This window comes from Corvus hawaiiensis, chromosome 7, assembly GCF_020740725.1.
Source record: "Corvus hawaiiensis isolate bCorHaw1 chromosome 7, bCorHaw1.pri.cur, whole genome shotgun sequence".
Classification (NCBI taxonomy): Eukaryota; Metazoa; Chordata; class Aves; order Passeriformes; family Corvidae; genus Corvus; species Corvus hawaiiensis.
In genome coordinates, this window is record NC_063219.1 from 15823329 (window position 1) to 15841408 (window position 18080).

General features: G+C 36.7%; 1 protein-coding gene across 4 annotated transcripts in view; it reads left to right on the forward strand.

The window, feature by feature from the left end:
- Positions 1-18080, forward strand: part of PDE1A (phosphodiesterase 1A) — a 179370-nt gene that overhangs the window by 24804 nt on the left and 136486 nt on the right. Inside the window, exons 1-2 of one of the 4 annotated variants that reach the window (XM_048309071.1) lie at positions 2680-2758; positions 3467-3580. In XM_048309071.1, the coding sequence (XP_048165028.1) occupies positions 3477-3580 (104 nt within the window). In that variant the 5' untranslated portion in view covers positions 2680-2758; positions 3467-3476. The other 3 variants (XM_048309069.1, XM_048309070.1, XM_048309074.1) reach the window with 3 other exon arrangements.

Consider the following 18080-nt stretch of genomic DNA (forward strand, 5'->3'; position numbering starts at 1 on the left):
GGATTAAGTGGCACTGGGAGAGTTTTATTATTGCCATAATTAAGGGTGAAGAAGTTAATTTTTCCTGTTTTAATGTATTTCCATATTGGCTAATAGAAGTGTGTGTTGACTTTAGTATGGAAATTTTAAGATAAAATCTAAAAAAAATAGAAAAAACTGGGCAAAGGGCAAAAAGATTTTTTTTTAGGACAAAGATGGGACTGTAACAACAACATGCTGGCAGTGTAGCACAAATGATGGGTTAGGCAGGGTAAGAACAGAAAACTGGTTCAAGAACAGGAAGTAGAAAGATGAAATCTTTGAAGGATAATTTATCATTTCAGGTGCTAGCCCTCTTGATTGGCCTTGCTTTCCAAAGTAGCTGCTCATAGTTTAGTATTCTGGATCTTCTTTTGACCTGCTTGTACTGCAGGGACAGAGGTCTGTGTCTCTGAGCAGGTCAGGTTGTCTGCAATTCCTCCGCTGATCCCCTCATTGCTCTGTACAGGCTGTAATGTGTGTCTGTGCTGTGTTCCAGTGGCACCCTCCTGTCCTTTGGCCCTGGATCACCTCTTGCAGCAAGAGCTGTGTAGGCACTGCCTTGGCTCTGTCATTCTCAGCCTTGTGCCTCCCTCCACTGAGCTAGAGGAAGGATGTAGGCTCGGCTGCTTCATTCTCTGAGCATTATTCACAGAAGCTAAAGGGAGGAAAGGTCTCTCCTTTCCCAGTGTTTCCATAAGGGCTTTTTGCTCCTGTTTTCAAGATAACTTAAAAGTTGGTCTTTTGTTTTAGCTGGTTTGTTTCTGTCTCCTTAGGGAACTACAGGACATGCTCTGGCAGATTTCTTGATTTTCAAATGCCTCATCTGTGTTTTTTTGTTTCGTGCTCTTTCTTTTGTTTTCAGAGATACAATTTTGTCATCAGTGTCTTCTCTGGTGGTTTGCTGTATGGATTCTCAGGATAAACCTTTGGAACAAAGGCTGCTCTGTTTGTCTTTTGCTTAAGCCATGCTGGGTGCTTTTGCTGTAGGAATTTCCATTGTTGCAGTGGCAGGGTCCTTTAGGGAGCAGAGTTTTTACAGTTTTCCTTTGTGGAGTTCTGGTGATGTTAGCAGGTGTATGTCTGTTTACAGGGATACTGTTCGGGCAGTTTGCACCTTCCTTCCTTCCTGAAGGATATTGCCTTCTCATTATACTTTTCTCCAGTAAATCAAAGCAATATATCTTCAGTTACTGAATTCCTTCTGAGGGAGAGAGAACAGCTTGCAAACACCACTTTTTTTCATTCTAGAATTGGACAACAAGAGCTGGAAATATTTTATGAGAAAAAAAGAGGCCCTTAAAATTCCCCTCTGTCCCTGGAGGTTTCTGTGGTTTCTATAAATACTAAATTTCTTTGCTTTGCTTCAGATATTTGGCAGTTAAAAGGCAGGGAAGAGCCCAGATTAATGTGAGATGTTCTTATTAATTATTCCATGGAAGGATATTTATACTCTCTCTTACAAACTTTGGTTAGACTCCATGCAAAACAGGAGTGGAAAGTTTGGAAGCTTTTAGGTGGTTCAAAAGTACTACTGCTGCCTTTGACCAAATAAATGCCTTACAGTTTTTGAAAACACAGTTTGTATTTCTTCATTGTTGTCTTATGATGCTGTTTGAAAATTTTAAGTGATTTCACTCATCCAGTTTTTCAAAAATTGTTAGTGAATTTTATGGTACTGACTCTTATATAGCTGAGCCAAGAAGAAGTCGGTGAAACTCTGTGAGTTAATAGCAGTTTAAAATTGTGCATGTCTTAAATCCTTGGAAGCAAATGAAATGTACTGTTTAATTATCCACCTGAAATCAGTGTGCAAAAGATGCAACTCAAACTGGTTTATAACTCTCATAGGGTGTAATTTGTCTCTATAATGTGCATAAAAGGTGCCATAGAGAAAGAAAATTGATTAGGAAATTCTGAAGTGTTAGGATTATTTCAATGCTGTGAGCCCCTTCTTTATTTTTCTGTAAGAGCTTGAGTACTTAGTAGTATTATCCATTTCTGCCAATTGCGTCAGATGGGAGCTCTCATCATTTCACTTCACTGTAAAATTGAACACCGATAAAGCTGTTTACTTAAAGCCATACTGAAATATGCCTCCCTTACCCTTAGGTTCCTTCCAGTCACCATCTGAGGACGCTCATCCTCACTTTTCCAATGTGGACCCAAAGCTCCTTTCCCCAACTGGCAGTGGCACCAGTAGCTGACAAAACTGACACATGTACTCCCTCCTGCCACGCTCCTCTTGCCTGGCTTCTTGCACAGCTCTTAATCTTATTGAAACAAACATGATCACTGAGGCAAGTCTGGGGTATATTTGATTGTTTTGCTGCTGCTTCAGAAATGAAGATTTTTACTCAGCAAACAAGACAGGTGCTATTTTCAGAGTGGAGAAGCACTCTGCAAACCCAAGTCTGTGACTGAGCAAGCAGTAAGGAAATCCTCTCCTTTGCCCTCTCCAAGCCCCGACTTTGGCAGTACAGATAGGTTCTCAGGTTTGCACTTGGAAGGCAGAGCAGGCAATCTGCTGCATGGCTCATATACTGATTAGTCCTCAACCCTTTTGCTGTTTGTATGCACTTAATTGTTTTTTGCTGGCAGACACACACAGTTCAGCATCAGATTTTGACACACACATGCTGCTGTCCCGGAGGATCTGCGGAGCGGGCTGTCTTGCAGCTGCTGCATTTTCCACCACTTAAATTGACAGTTACCTACTGTGTGGAGTTGCTAGGAGAAGGTGAACAGTCATCATTACAGCATATTCCTTCAATAACAACCTGTAGCGCTCACTGATTTCTCTTCTGCAGGGATTCAGACATGTCTTTGCTACTGACTTAGCATTTGTACAGTCATATTTTTATTGAGAGGCTGGTAGATATTTATTCAATAAGAAACAATTCAGGATCAACTAAAGAGAGGAAATCTCTGGCATTTGAACATACACTCTTTGTAGGGTGATGTGGCTGATACTGGCATCTACCATCTGCTTTCCTATTGCAGACTGTTTCTCCAACCTGCAAAGCAGAAACCAGCCTTTCTTTCCTTCTGGATTGTTAAAGCCATTCACATTTATTCTGCATGGCAATGAATTATAGTCCATTTTAAGGAATCTTTTGTGCTTCTGTGTGTATTCCTACCGCAGAAAAAGTGCATGAGAAAGGAGCTTGAGCAGTCAGTAGTATAACTAGCTGGCTCTCCCATATGGATTAGACTCGTGAGGTCAGAGGAGCTGTGTGTACTTGCTCTGTGCTTGGGGGGGAAGAGTGGATTTGTCTGTCAAAGTGAATAGCAATTCAGGCAGGATCGTCCCTCAGCTGTTGTAATTCTGATGTGTTTTGATATGACAGCAGCTACTGTCTAACATGCGTGGATCTTCTGAAATGTGTAGCGGACTAAGGACTGCTTTTACTTGCTGCTGAGCCTGACTGTAACTGTATCGCTGTAGGACAATAACGATGGGGGCTCGAGCGACAGAAACAACTCGGGAACTGGAAAGCGCCTCTGTACAGTACCAAATAGGAGGACATGCAGAGAAAATGTGGCAACGACTCAAAGGAATGTGAGTAGCTTGTCTCCTTGGCTTTTGTTCTGTTCCTTGGGAAAGATAATTTTCTTCTGTTTGTTAAAATGTCTAATTAGCAAACAGGAGAGTTATCTTTAAGCTGTGAATAGTATTTGCTCTCACAATACAGTACATTGGTCTCGTTTACGAGGGTACTTAGATTAATGTCAGACTCTCTGTTAGGTTCATTCATCTCATTTAAAAGATGTATAATGAGTGAGAGTTATTATCCAAATTGAAACGCAGGTAAGTCCTTCCAAGTTAGCACTTCCATATCTCTGATATGATTTTGTAAATGTTATCTTCAGAATCAGCATTTCTGGAGCTGTTTCATCACTGCTGTCAGTATGTATGGGTAAGTATATTATTGCAATTCTATAGGAAGTACTAATACTTTGCCTTTAAGACTGAAGGTAAAGAAGTCTATATTAAAAGGTGCTTAGCTATTAGGAAGTTGCTGCGTCTGTTTTTTGTCAATTATTTTGGTGTTCAATAATGCTAGAAACTGATTGAAGGAGTATTTGAGGGGACCACTATGTACATGCTGTGTCTAATTCACTCCTCTCAAATGCAATTTTCATGTAGACTTTTGGTGCAAATGATCAGTAAATAAACATCTGCAACCTGTCAGAGAGAAACTCCAGTGTGTCCTAAACCCTTCAAACTTCAACATCTTCTTTTAAGTAACTGCCAGGTTTTTGCTCTGAAAGCTGATGTCAGAATGTTACAAATAAATACATGTTACACTTGTTGAAGCAAGGAAATCGCAGTAGTATTTTTGCTGGAAAGATTTGTAATCCTGGGTTTCTAAAGGTATTCCACAGATGCTATATAGTGCCTCAGCTGTTGAAGATAAACAGGTTATTTAAAGCGTGGAGGATTAGATGCACCGGCTATGGCACTGCCTGTTTCCTCTGTGCCTTGGGTAGAGACTCAAACTGGCTGTGGGGAAGGGACTTTCCACCATCTGCTTTCTTTTAAGAGAAATTGCTTTGCTTGATTGTAAAGTCACTTTTCAGGTGTGGCCAGGGATTTATCTTAACTTCTCTGTGGTATATTTTTGAATATTTGCTCTGCATCCTATCATCACTCTGTTTCAGATAATTCGCTTTGGGAAAAATGTTCCCGTAAAAACTCCAGAGTGTATGCAGCAGAGGAAATTTGATTATTTGATGATGTCACACATTTTACCTCTGAGTTTCTGCTACCAGAGACCTCCACCAGTTTGTGCAGATTTCCATTTGTGTAGGGTCTTAGCTGCTGTTTTTGTTTGTTCAGTAAGTTCTCTGTTACCACTAGGCTCTTGGGTTGAAACATTTCCTTTCAACTGCCTCTGGAATGGTACCATTAAACAAACTAACATAAATAACTAAGCATTGGTGACACTCAGTACAACAGCTCCAGGAAACAGGGTTTATGGTTCTCCAGGAGTAGTTAAAATGATATTTGGAGTTTGTGGTGTATCAATATCAAATGGAGCTTAAGTGTTTGGAAACCATGCACTTTTTACAGGTTGGTGTCAACCTCATGACTGTTACGACAAGATGATGCTAAAATACTTGTATTTATAAAAGCCAGGTTATATTATTAGACATGTGCTCAGCTGACTGTTTTTCAGACTTACCAATGGTTTCATTTTAATTATTCACTAGTTAATTGGAAATCACCGACTAGTCAATATTATGAATATTGTATGGGGAAATTTCAAAGAGTTGAAAGTTTCAGAGTAGATGTCCAGGCTCACTTTATAGTATAAGCATCAATCATTAAGAAAAAGGATTCATTTTGTTGATGAAGAGATATCAAAGTAGAAGCATGTTTGTATGTGGTAGGGGAGAGGGACAGATAAGTGGGATGCCAGATAATCTGACTTCGGAAGAATTCTTTTATAAACTGTCAGTCAGGGGAATTGTTTCATCTTAGGGGTGGGAACTGTTAATGAAACTACGTATGATGCCAAATTATGGAGTTTTTAAAGTAGTGTGCAGTGGTGTATTTACACTGAAGTCAAGACTTCATGGTTTGAATTATGAATTATATGTTCTTGCTGATAGAGTCCACAGACCTACCTAATTTTCATGTGATTTCAACACAGTTTTACTGTATTTTGCCAGTTGGGAGTGCTGATTATCTTCTGGCAAGCAGGTCATTATTTCTGAAAGAACATCAGATTTCATTTAGATAGCTATCTGGATAGTGTTCAAAAGCTGTACAATAGACCCTTAAAATTAGCTTCAATTTTCTGTTAGCATTTCAGATTTTTTTCATAATAGAATTTTAATTATGGATTTGGCAGCAGAATTCCATTTAACCTCATATGTCTTGGGGTATTTTTGTTGTTGGCTCGTTGTTTCTATCATTCATTTTTGTGAAATAGAGAGTATTCTAGAAGATAGGTGAGTTGTATGTGCTTAAAGCTAAATGAAAATCCTTATTTGAATGCCCAATAAGAAAAGCTGTCTACCGTGGAAACTTTAAAGAAAAGGCCTTTTTACAGGTTTTCTATTCTATAGGCTTTAATAGATCTTGCTAACCTAGTGTTGCAATAAAGGCTGGGATGTTTTGAATAAAATTAAAATGATTTATAACTTTTATTTGGTTCATGGTGCTTTACAACCAGTCCTTCTGTATGGCTAGTAAAAATCCCACTCTGTTTTCCTTACACTGGAATTGCAGCAGTGCTGCAACCAAGGACATTATCTGGCAGAGAAGATATTAATTTGAATTACATAACTTGATCCTTAACATTGGTGCTGATTTTATTGATGCTTGAATGTATAAAACACAAGCTCAGTGAAACAAGGCCTGTGAAAATTAGTTGTGTAAATTTCTGTCTTGACTGTATCTTCTCGTTTTTGAATTAAGGTGTTTTCAGTATGCAGAATGCAAGCTTCTGATGTTTTGTAGTTCGTGGAGAAAGCAAAAACAACAAGGGACAGCTAAATAACTCATATAATAGTGTGGCTTTTATAATTCCCTGTTATGCAGAAGAATAAAAACAAAAGCCATTCAAGCCACTGCAGGAATTCCAGCTGCCTGACTGAAGGAGAGTGTTGTATACCTTCCACTTCAAAAAACATCTTGTCACAGCCCAGCCAAGGGGCTCCTTCTCAGGCTGCTTAATGGCACTGATTACACCTTTTCTTCCTCAACCTTTCATTCTCTATTGGATGGAATCTTACTTTAGACAGTGAATAAGTCTCCAGCTTAAATGTATTATGGTGTCAATAAATCCAGATGATTTGTTGCCCAGGAGAGTTTGTCTTCAGGTGCTGATAGAGCATCGTAGGGAGCTCAGAAAGAAAAGCAGCATTTTAAAAGCATTTTGATTTGGAATGCAGAGAACCAGGTTCAAAGCAAAGGTCTTTATGCTTACCAGCCTTGCAGTGTTTGGTATTCTCCTTAATCTGCATGTAGACATGACTTAACTCTGTGTTGTTCCTCACTGTGTGAAATTGTGTGTTGTCTGTTTATGGTCTATTTTGTCTGTTTGCCACTTCACTCAATGTCAACGCAGAACAGTCACACGTCTCCCCCTCACCATCTTATTTTATTTTGCAAGTAGGCATCTTAGACATCTTCTTTGCAAGTAGCTTCTACTATACTCATCACTGCTGGACATAGTATTAGGGTAGGTTTTCTTTCTTTGAATTTCCTTTGAGTTCATCAGTGAGTAAATAACTTGATTTTCATAGATACACATATTTGCTAGAATTGTCTCTTAATTGGCCAAAAAAATCTCTGAGTGGAAAAAGTTGAAGTCTAAGGTTCCAAGAATTTGGGGACTTGAAATTCACATGTGGTTATTATAGACTACTTTATGAAATTGTTACTGCTTTAAAATGAGAATGGGTTATTGCTATCACTGGTTAAAACGAATTTGTGTTAACTTGTATGGCAACAGGGATTGGAAAAACAGTCATAAGCCTCTTTCCTTACCTTCTTCGCTTTCTTTCCCCCCCCCCCATTCAACATAAGAGACCCCGATTTCTGCAGGAAGGAGGGCCTGAAGTGTTTTAGGCACTAAAAGGGACTGACATGTAGACCCAGTTTGTTGATCCTGCAATGCTGCAGTGATAAATTGCATGCATACACATTTTGTAGAGACAAAAAGGGGCCTTAGTCACTGATTTGGGGAAATTTGGCTTGATGTCAAAGAAAGTAGAAAAATGGCTTCCTGTGTACCTGCTGAATTATCAGAAGATAGAACTCTTTTAAAGGCATTGAATAGAATCCATATTAGCAGCCAAATTAGGTCTAAACTCGACCAGAATGGGTAATTTTATTTAGGGAAAAGTCACTTGTTCTTTGGGTGCATGGATACTGGTGGAAGAGTGATAGAACAGTTTCCAGAACCAGATATGACAAAGAGGTCTTTCCTTTCTTTTTCCGAGTTGCTTGTTTACGTTTTATTTTATGCTGTATTTCCTCTTTGCTTGTTGCCCTTATTTCTATGCTCTATTTGCCTCATTTTGGTAGTTCAGTAAAGCTTAACTGAAGAGATTACCAAAACGTAACATATTGTGATGTAAAGATTTATAAATTTTGTGAGTACTGAACAAACAAAAAGAGGAAAAGAGGTAGAATTACAGGTGGGATACCTATGGTAAAAAGTAGCAAGACAGTTTGTCACTTAGTGCTAACTACATCAGGAACAAACGGGTATAGAGTTCAAGTAGTTTTTACTTATAATGTTGCCTATTTTTACTTTCTTGTAATGTGAAAGCTTTCCTATAAAGTCATAAGCTCTTAAAAGTAATCAAAATGACAGGTATTTCTAAGGGGACTTTAAGTAAAATTGAAGTTGCTTTCAGAAATGCTCTGAACAGAAAATGGAAGGTATATGATGATGTACCTGTTGATTGATATGCATCTCATTAATGCTATAATTACAGTAAGAATAGTTTCATTATAAATTGTGAACAGCTTCTTTTGCTTTTGAAACCAAAGTCTGTCACCTGAGTAGTCAGGTAAACAATTATAATTATAACTTTGTAGCTTATAAATATGTATCTAATTAAATGTATAATATGATAAATTTCAGATTTTCAATAAGTCTAGATTTTTAGCTATTTAACACTAGCAATTTAGAGAACTCTTTTATCCAGTCATGTTTTTTTACTGTTAGAAAGATATTTCCATTATTATCATATAGATAATAGGCATAGAATTAATTTTAAGGTTTATACTAATTTTTTTCTGCGATTTCTGGCATGTACCTATGCTGTCGATGGATTAGAATAAATGCTAGTCCTCAAATTTACTGTGGGTAGGTGAATTGCTGTGCTTATAGAAAGCTGTGCTAGAAATGATTGCAAATTGAAGGAGTGGTGCACAAACCGTAATTTGTCTGTGATACCAGTAAGAACAGTAGCCACATGTTTACATGTGTCACAGTCCCCAAATAATACAATAGAATACTGAGATTCCCTATTAGAGCTTTGAAACAATATGTTCATACACCCCTCACATATGTGTCCAATTAAAATTAAATATTATATCTAAAGACAATGGAAATGAGATTAAAGATAACATTTTTTGAAGCTGACTACTAAACCGCAATTAAATGAAGTCTTAAGTTTCTATAGTCTGTATTTTTGTTTAGCTTAGGTGTCTGACTATAGTTATGCTACACGCAACATTCTAAGTTTTTCTAAAAGGTACTTTTTATAGCTATTTACCTTATAAGTGTTCTATTCAGTTCTCTGCTTAGAAAGAGATTTTATATAATTGACTAGACAAATAATTACTTTCCTCTCATTTTGAACTCCTGCCAGCTCCTTGTGCAGGGGTCCTTGACTGCCGTGCACGCTGAGCAATTGTTACAAATGTTTCTTCAAAACCTTCATTCTCCAATTTAGCTGTTGCACATTGAAGCCTGCCGCAGTTTCTCCGAGCTGTGGGTCAAAGCCTCAGAGTTCATATGGCCCTCCCACACGTTACTCTCAGGTTCTGCTCCACCTCCACAACAGAGTGAAGTCAAAATATCTGGATAGGAGACAAAAGGCCTTTTGTCTTGCTAATGATATGGAGCTAGAAAAATGCAAATGCCTAAATACTGAAATTACATAGTTACTAGTGGAAGTTATAATAAAAATAGGCATTCACTTCATACATCTGAAAGAGAAACATAACCTCAGGTTTATCAAAATTTTGCCTGACAGAATTTTTCCTGTAAGATGTCAAAATAATCGCTTAGGAGTGAACCCATTTAGTACTGTACCATTTTGTTTGTGTTTGCCATCTGATCTGGCCTACTCCTGGTATCATCTCTGGAGGAGGGCTAGAACAAAACAGTTGCAATTATTTCTGCTGCCATTATTTCTGCTGCCATTTACTGGAGACTATGTGATGACTTAGACTGCAAAAAAGGCGTAAGATCTACTATGGCAGCGAGTCCTCCAGCACTACTGTATTGTATCTAACATGAAAGGTTTATTTTTGTCAAAAACCCCCTCCAGACATTCAAAGCCTTCCAAAGGGAAGGAAAATAAACAACTAATCAACCGACTAAGGACCAAATGGCCTGAGCTTGGCTCGCAAACTGCACAGTGACAGAGTTCTTACTCTGGCAACAGCAGGTATTTCGATTTTTGTTTTTCCTTTACTGCCTTCCCATACAATTTCATGACATACTTGAGGTCACCAATGCAATTTGTGGAACTTTTGAAACAAGACCTCATAAAGAGGATCTACAGAGGTAGTCAGAACTTAATACAAAGTAAATCCTTTCATTTTACTAGGGAGATGGGGAAAACTGAGCAGTTGTGACTAAAAGGAGAGAAAATTGCACTCTGCTGTGGTTGAGGGAAGCTAAACAGAAATTGAGTACATCACTTATAAAGTTACAGCTGACAATGAAGTGACTCAGTTTTCACAGTCCATAAAGCTTTGCAATTAGTCAGGCAGTGCTGCAGACTGAAGAAGCCAGCATTCTCCCCGACCTCTCTTTTCTTTTACAAAACTGCTTAGACTTGTAAAGAACTGCTACATTCAGTTTCTGTTAAAGGCTGCAGCTGCTCACTGTATAGACACATTTCCTGAATACATATATGCAAGGAATAGTGATTTTAAAGGAGTATGTGACTTGCTCCTAAAAGCTTGTGTGATTCTGACTGTTGGCCAGCATATGTAATTTCATTTGTGAAGTCAAATACTGTTAACATGATATTGTATTTATTCCTGTGGATTCTGCTAGAAACGTGGTTTCCAAAGTGGTTTTCTGTGAGTGGAGTGAGTTTTTCAGATGCATTATCCCTAAAAGGTGACCTTTTTCTGCAGGTACTGTGGATTAAGTTGTCTCCCACTATACATTCTTGCTTCCCAATTCTCATTGCTGCCTCCATGCTTTTATTTTACCCGTTCTAGTGTGACTGGTTTTGACACCACCCAGGGATTTCTTCTTTCTTCTGTGGTAAAAATAGTAATAACTTTTTTTTTTCTAAACCCTTATTATAAACTTAAACTTTATCGGTTCCTAGGTTGGATTCCCTCTGTGTTTTCATCCTAGTTGCATCCTTACAATGGAGAAAGTTGTCTGAGGGCACAAATACCTGAAGTTAAAGGAGGTGGTCCTACTTGAGCAGCTCGCTAAGAAAACAATTATGGTCTTGAATCTGTCACATTTTAAGTCCTTGATTCTGTGGTATTGTAAATCCAGTACTAGGGTGCTTAGTATTGTATCAAAACATGAGAGAAAATGTTGATCCAATATGAGCTGCTTCTGCAGGTTCAATTTTGTTCTGGTATTTTTGAAAGGCTAACTTTAAACTAGCAGGTTTTATGAGGATCCAGTATGGCCCACATCACTCCAGAGTTATGATGCACAGATAACATCTGTGCTTTTGCAGCCTACAAATAGCTGGCCTGAAAGAAGGCCAGTATAAACATCCGTGTTGGGTACTCGGGCTAATTCAGGACAATTGTAATCGTTTATTTGCACCTCAGCTGAATCAGTGAAGTGCTGCCTGGTAATCCATAACTAGCAGTTACAGAACTGTTTCCTAAGCCCCCCTGAGCCTATTGTTTGCCTTGGCTCTATAAAGCTCTTCTCCACCACTGGCGATATCGCGTGAATCTGCAAATCAAAAAAAAACAGCTGAAGAGTGCTTTATTAAAATTTTTATTCTTCTTGAAGTGAATGCCCTGAGAATGAGTACTCATTAGCTGCAATTGTACTGTTTACGGTCTCTACATGAAGCTGGACTGTAATGAGATTTGGAATGGCTTATTTTGAATGAGTAAGAGAAGTATGTTCATTTGAGTCAGTGTCGTGAAATGACAAAAAGTATTCCTAAGTTGCTTGTCTCTGACAATTTAGGCAAATACATCTGATTTTAGATGTTCCAGAAAAGCCAGTATACCTTGAGGTATCATCTACTGGAGAACATTAAAATAGCATGTATATTAAAGTTTTGCTTTTCCCAGAATCAGTAGTTCTAGAAATATCACTCTAATATTAAAAAAAAAGAAGTGCTTTTTCTTGTCTTCTTTACTGATCTCATGTTTGTAATCACTGTCATTTAGCATTTTTGCATGATTTTGTTGCTTGTATTTAATAAGTTTTCCAGAGTAAGAGACTGTTGAATTCCAGCCGTTTAACCTTCCAAGCATAATGCAGATATTATTTGAAGTAGTGTTATTTAACCGGAAGCGATCTCAAGGAAGATGTTTGTCTGTACAAGTGCTTATGCTCCATTATCTATTGTTTGACATTGGCTACAGTTTGTTTGACCCAACCATTCTCCAGACTTTTGGCGCCCCAGGAAAACAAGTAGCCTCCATAAATATTATGGAGACATTTAATTGTTGTGAATTTCTCTGATAAACAGTGTTTGGAGGCAGTTATATTTGAATAGTTCACTGTTAGTGTAATTTATGCCAGAAAGAGAGTAAAGAACAAACTGCTGGGTAGAATTTACTTCTTTCTTCTGTTCTTCTACAATACAGAACTGTTCTGCCTGGGAAATTTGAAATTAAATAAGTTTTTTTTTTCCCTTCTGTGTTGTCTGCAGAATTTATTGAAGAATTAACATCTAACACCATGCTTACCTGCAGTTATATGTTTTGTATTTTTATTTATTGTGTTTTGAATAGTTTATTTATTTATTTGGTTTTGAATAGTTTAGGTTTTTTTTTGGTTTCGTTTTTATTTTGCAATACCTTGGACACCACTTAGTTTAATTCTTTAGCTTTCTTTTGCCATTTTACTAAAGGCTTGATAAAGTTTTGAGGTTTTTTCTTCTAAACTGTAGATTTTTTTTGATATCACTGGATTTCCTAACCTCAAATACATTCGCTTAAGATAACTCAGATACCTGTTTGGCAGAAATGCATTTGCAGTTTGCTGGAGCTGCAAATTGTTGTCCCTTTTGATGGCTCCTTTTTATCTTCAGTGTGTGTTTTTCTGATGCACAGGCAACTGCACTGCAAAAAGTATTACATCTTTGGCAATAATTTCCATTAGGGTGGGTTGGAATGCAGAATTCCTGCTCAGAAGGGTATATAAAAAAACCTTGAAAAAGGTCACCAAGATTAAAAAATCAGAAGAATGAGTGTTCTGAACTGCCTTTAAAAAAATTTGAATAAGTATCTCTTTCTGACTTTTCTACTTCCAAACCCTTAAACTGAAGTGGCAGCTACCTGATTATTTGAAAGATGCTTGTCCTAGTCCCTCTGCTGCCAAAGATGACCTGGGAACACAGCTCTGAGCAACCCAGAGGAATAGTTACCTATAGTCAGGAAATCTCTGAGATAGATATAGTTTTATCAGCAAAGTAAGATGTCCATGAAATCTGAAACTTTCCATTGAAGAAGTTCAATTAGAAAATTGCTGGCAAACTCTGATTTAGGTATTTTCAACTTAACTAGAAAAACCTTGGATTTTATAGGTAATTGAAAATAGGATATTTCTCTTTCACAGAAAACTGCTGAAGTATCAGAGAATGTTTTACGTTTCAATAGCTACCAAGATGCCCTCAGGAGCCATAATCCAGTTCAAGTTTACAGACCAGGTTTATGGGATAATCTTGTAACAGCCAATGGCAGTAAGACAGAGATAGCCTTTTCCCTGCCATATTCTGCTTTGACAAGGAATCCCTATTTTAGTATTACAGTTTCCTTGAACAGGCATGATGGGTCTTCATTCTAAATAATTGGAACAAATATGACACTTCAAATTACTTTACCTGTATTTGCAATTTGTCTCCATCTCTTAATTTAATGCATGAATTTTGTGCCTCTAACACATTATATATATGGCACACTATTATATTCTGCTGGAAAGGGTTGAGTTCTTCCTTGATATTTCTGTCCTGAAGACTCCTCAAAACTGCCTAACTATCTTGATTCATGGAGTGAAATAGTACACTTGCCTCTGGAAGGAAAACTGAAATCATTGAATAATAGACAGTATTAGAGTGGTGAGTGTATATGTAAAAGGAGTGAAAAAAAATATACTCTTCAAAATAAGTTTATCTCTACTGGATCTGATTGGTGTAAATTTTGTTCTTAACCTAAAATGTGGTAAATAGAAAATTTGGCTTATCTTGACCTTTTGATTTTGAAGTTTCTTTCTAAGCAGATTGATTTAATACTGTTTGTTTCTCTAAAATATTAGAAAATAATTGTCAAAGACACATCAAAATGAAGAATGGTAATACCATACACATGTAAATAGTCCAGTGATCATTGTGAGAAAGCTTTGCCTCCAAGAGAGAAATATTTAATTCTATTTTTAGTTGTTTTCTTGGGTAGTTCAGTTAGCCATTTTCTACTTTGTGTGAGCTACACATTGAAAAGGGGTTCCCTCTCCACTTGGTTGCTAGAAAATCCCTGCTGTTCCAGAAAAGTTTAAATATGTAATGTTTAGAAGTAACAAGGCAGGAAAGTGTTAAAACATTTTGTTTCAATAAACTTATATGGGTAATTGTATTCCTGGCTTTGTAGTTAAAAAAAGCTTGATGCATACTTAGCGACTTTTTAGAAAGAAATAAAAAATTGGTAATATATTTCCATGAAAGAGAAATTGCATTTCTAAGAATGCCAAATGGACAACTCATGAACACTTAGGGCCTAGGCCTTATGATCCTTAATTCTAGTTTAATATATCAAACATTTCCCTTTTCCTTTACCATTGATGTATTGAATGTGGTTCATATGCTGTATGAAAGTGAACACTAGCGAGAAGAAAAATGGTTTGCCTTCATAGCAGATAGGGACAAAATGGTTTGAATGTGATTGTACAACAACTGCAAGTCTGTTTTTAGGCTGGATATGAGGTAAACACAGGATATGAGCATCCCAAAAGATTATGAGGGATTTGTGAGAGTTTATAGCTCAATCCAAACTTTGACTTGCTTGTATCACTCTTAGAGCCCAAACCAAAGTATGTGTTTAAGCATATAGAGCTTTTTAGAAGACTAAATCATGATTGATTTAATACAACTTTGTCAGTATGTCTACTGATATAATATAAAAAGAAAAAATAAGTATGATATTAGAATTCTTAGAGAAAAATCTTACTTTGATTTAATTCTTTAACAGGAACAAACATGCCCTAAGATTTTAATATTATCTATTCCTGAAAAAAATAGTTGGCTCAGATGGACATAAAACATATGGAGCCAGCTCTGTCATCTATTTTTCTGTCTTGACTTTCAATCAGCTTTGACCAGATAAATTCTGAATATAAGAGACAGTCAACCTTGTCTCAGTATGAGGTCATATTTAGCCTTCTAGTATTGCGCTCATCTTCTTCTCTGAAAGACAGAGCTGCATCCAAAATGTCATGTTTGTAATATAAAAATATCCTTATGTTCATGTAGAAAATCACAGCAAAATGTAGAGTTGAGAATGAGCTAATGAAAATATATAATTTCCTATGAGTTTTACCTAAGACTTTTTACTTTAAAAGTTCAGAATATTTTCATCATCAGGTCAATGCTAAAATCATCTTGTTGGTTTAAGAGAGGACTCAGAAGTTGCGGGATTCTTGACTCATGTTACTATTTGGGGAAACATGGCAGAATTTGATTTTTAAATACTTTTCAACTTTTATATATCAAATGCAATCTCAGATGCACCTTTTGTGTGAATGATCAAGGGAATAGAATGGAACTTTATGCTTCAATTTATACATTAGCTTTAGCAGAGGAAGATTTTGAGGGGAAGAATCTCAAGGAAAAGGTAGAATTCATAGTTTTAGAGATTAACTGTATTATTTTCATTCGCAGTAGTGACAAACAGTAATGCAGCTTTACATATGGTGCCTGAATTGAAATAGACTCAAAAAGTACTGTGTAAAGCTCTATAACGGCAATGTAAAGTGACAAGAGATGTGATTTCTCACACTAAAATGCATTCTTATTATTTGACAATGATTCTCATTATGATGATACTTCTGGCATGGAACTGAAATTTTTCTACATTGTACAAGCTATATTAAATCTGTCTTTAGCTGGCACCCATGCCTTACTGAAGTTGGCAGAGTACCATATGCATGGGATCAATTCCAGCTTCCTATATGGGCATGATTACAAAAATCTCCATATGATGCTTCACTTCTGAAAATTAGTTGATGATTTTCACAAAAGGGCTGCTGCATAATGTAATTTTGAATCTCAGCAAGAAGTACTTCATGGCCCAGTTATGGGCTCTATTTGCTCAGTCATCTGCTTTTATTCAGTCCATTATGATCTAATAACATTTAAATGCACTCCAGTTCCTGGCTGTACTGGGGCTTTGTGGTGACTGCACTTCAGAGATGTAAGAAAATATCAAGATCCAACAATCAATTTTTTTCTTTCAAGTACAATGTGTTTTTTACTACAGATTTTTCTGAAGTGAACAGCATGAAAGAGGTTTGGGGGTTTTGAATGAAGAATATAAAAGATATGTATTAGTTTTTGAGGCATTGCAAAGATAATACAGTTGTGCCTATAGAGCATAGACCATAGAACTTGAGCCTGTGATTTCTCAATCCAGTCAATAATCAAATAAAATTAGCCTAGTTCTGGTCTCACTTAAACCAGTATAATTGGACACTATTGAATTACAACACAATAAATGAGACCTCAAACCAGATTTACTTTATTGTGACAAAAGAGCACAGTATTTCATGGATGCAGTGGAATTTGGCTAAGGTTTATTGGTAATTCCTTTTTATGAACACTGGGCTATGTCAAGCATGTTATAATTTTCAGAGTTAATTCTTACTGGGTATGATTCTCATTTTCTTAATTGCTAAATGAACAAATCACCTGATAGAACAAGAATGATTCCCTGAATCTTCTCCTCTTTTTTTTTCCCCCCTTCTCCCAAGGGAAAGAAACATGTTTACCTCCCTTTGTCTACCACTTGGCTGCAGCTATAGTAGTAACGCAGAAACAGATTGCACTGAATTTGCTATTTATTGCTCTGATTTTGGATTTTTGCCACACTCACTAATGAGCTATGTTTTTGCAGATAGACAAATTAAGGATGGGCTCCTCAGCTCACATGCATTCAATTGTATTCCAGTTCGTCATTACATTTATTTTTAACAATAAAATCAGCAGATTGTAATTTGTATTGTGATTATCACAAGTAGATCTCACCATGTTTAATGCAACTGTGAAGCTTTGAGAGTGCAGATGAGGGGAGCTAGACCTTGAAAGAAAAAACAGTTGCAGAGTGTCATCTAAAATTTTATTTTGGCAGTTTTTCTGTAGTAATTTGGGGAATGGGAACAGAGGAAAAGGGAGGGTACAATTTTATTAGATAACACCCCCCCTCAAACCAAATAATTACATTGAATTCCTTTCTAGTGCATCATTCAGTTAGCATGGCAGGCACAAGTTTGGACAGTATTTGGTATAATAGTAGAAATATCTACCACATTAAGTGATGAAGTCTAAAATGTTGTACTTGCATTTTTACAGGTAGCTGAAGGCTTCTCAGTATACATTCAGCACTTCTGAAAGTATTTAATGAAAGTTAGAAGTTTTGTTTTTTCTCTGTTGAGTTGCCTCAGAGGAAAGTGTCAGAAACACAAAAGCCTTTGTTGCTTCACTTCATGATTAAATACAGCCTCCCCTATTGAAAGAGCTCTTTTCTTTTTCTTTATTATCCTGTTACAAGATGTCTATTCCTATCACAAATATTTCCGTTTCCCCATGCTTCCCTTCATAATTAACACTGAAAGCCTAACATTGTGAGTCTACAAGCTGCCTTTTCTTCATGTACAAAGATTTAAGCTCAGCAGTTACATGTGGAAAAGAGATGTTTTACTCAGTAAACTATCACATTAACAAAAGTAATAAGCAAATGTAGGCTACTATTTTAAATTTGAATTTAAATTTCATTATCCACAAGACATCAATGCCTTGCATAGGTAATTGCAACTACCCAGATTGCCCTATCTTTGTAAATGGATTATGAAAGTGAAAATGAGGAAAGGTGTTATCTGGGAAACAATATATTACCAATTATAGTGAAGTGATTATACAATCATAACACT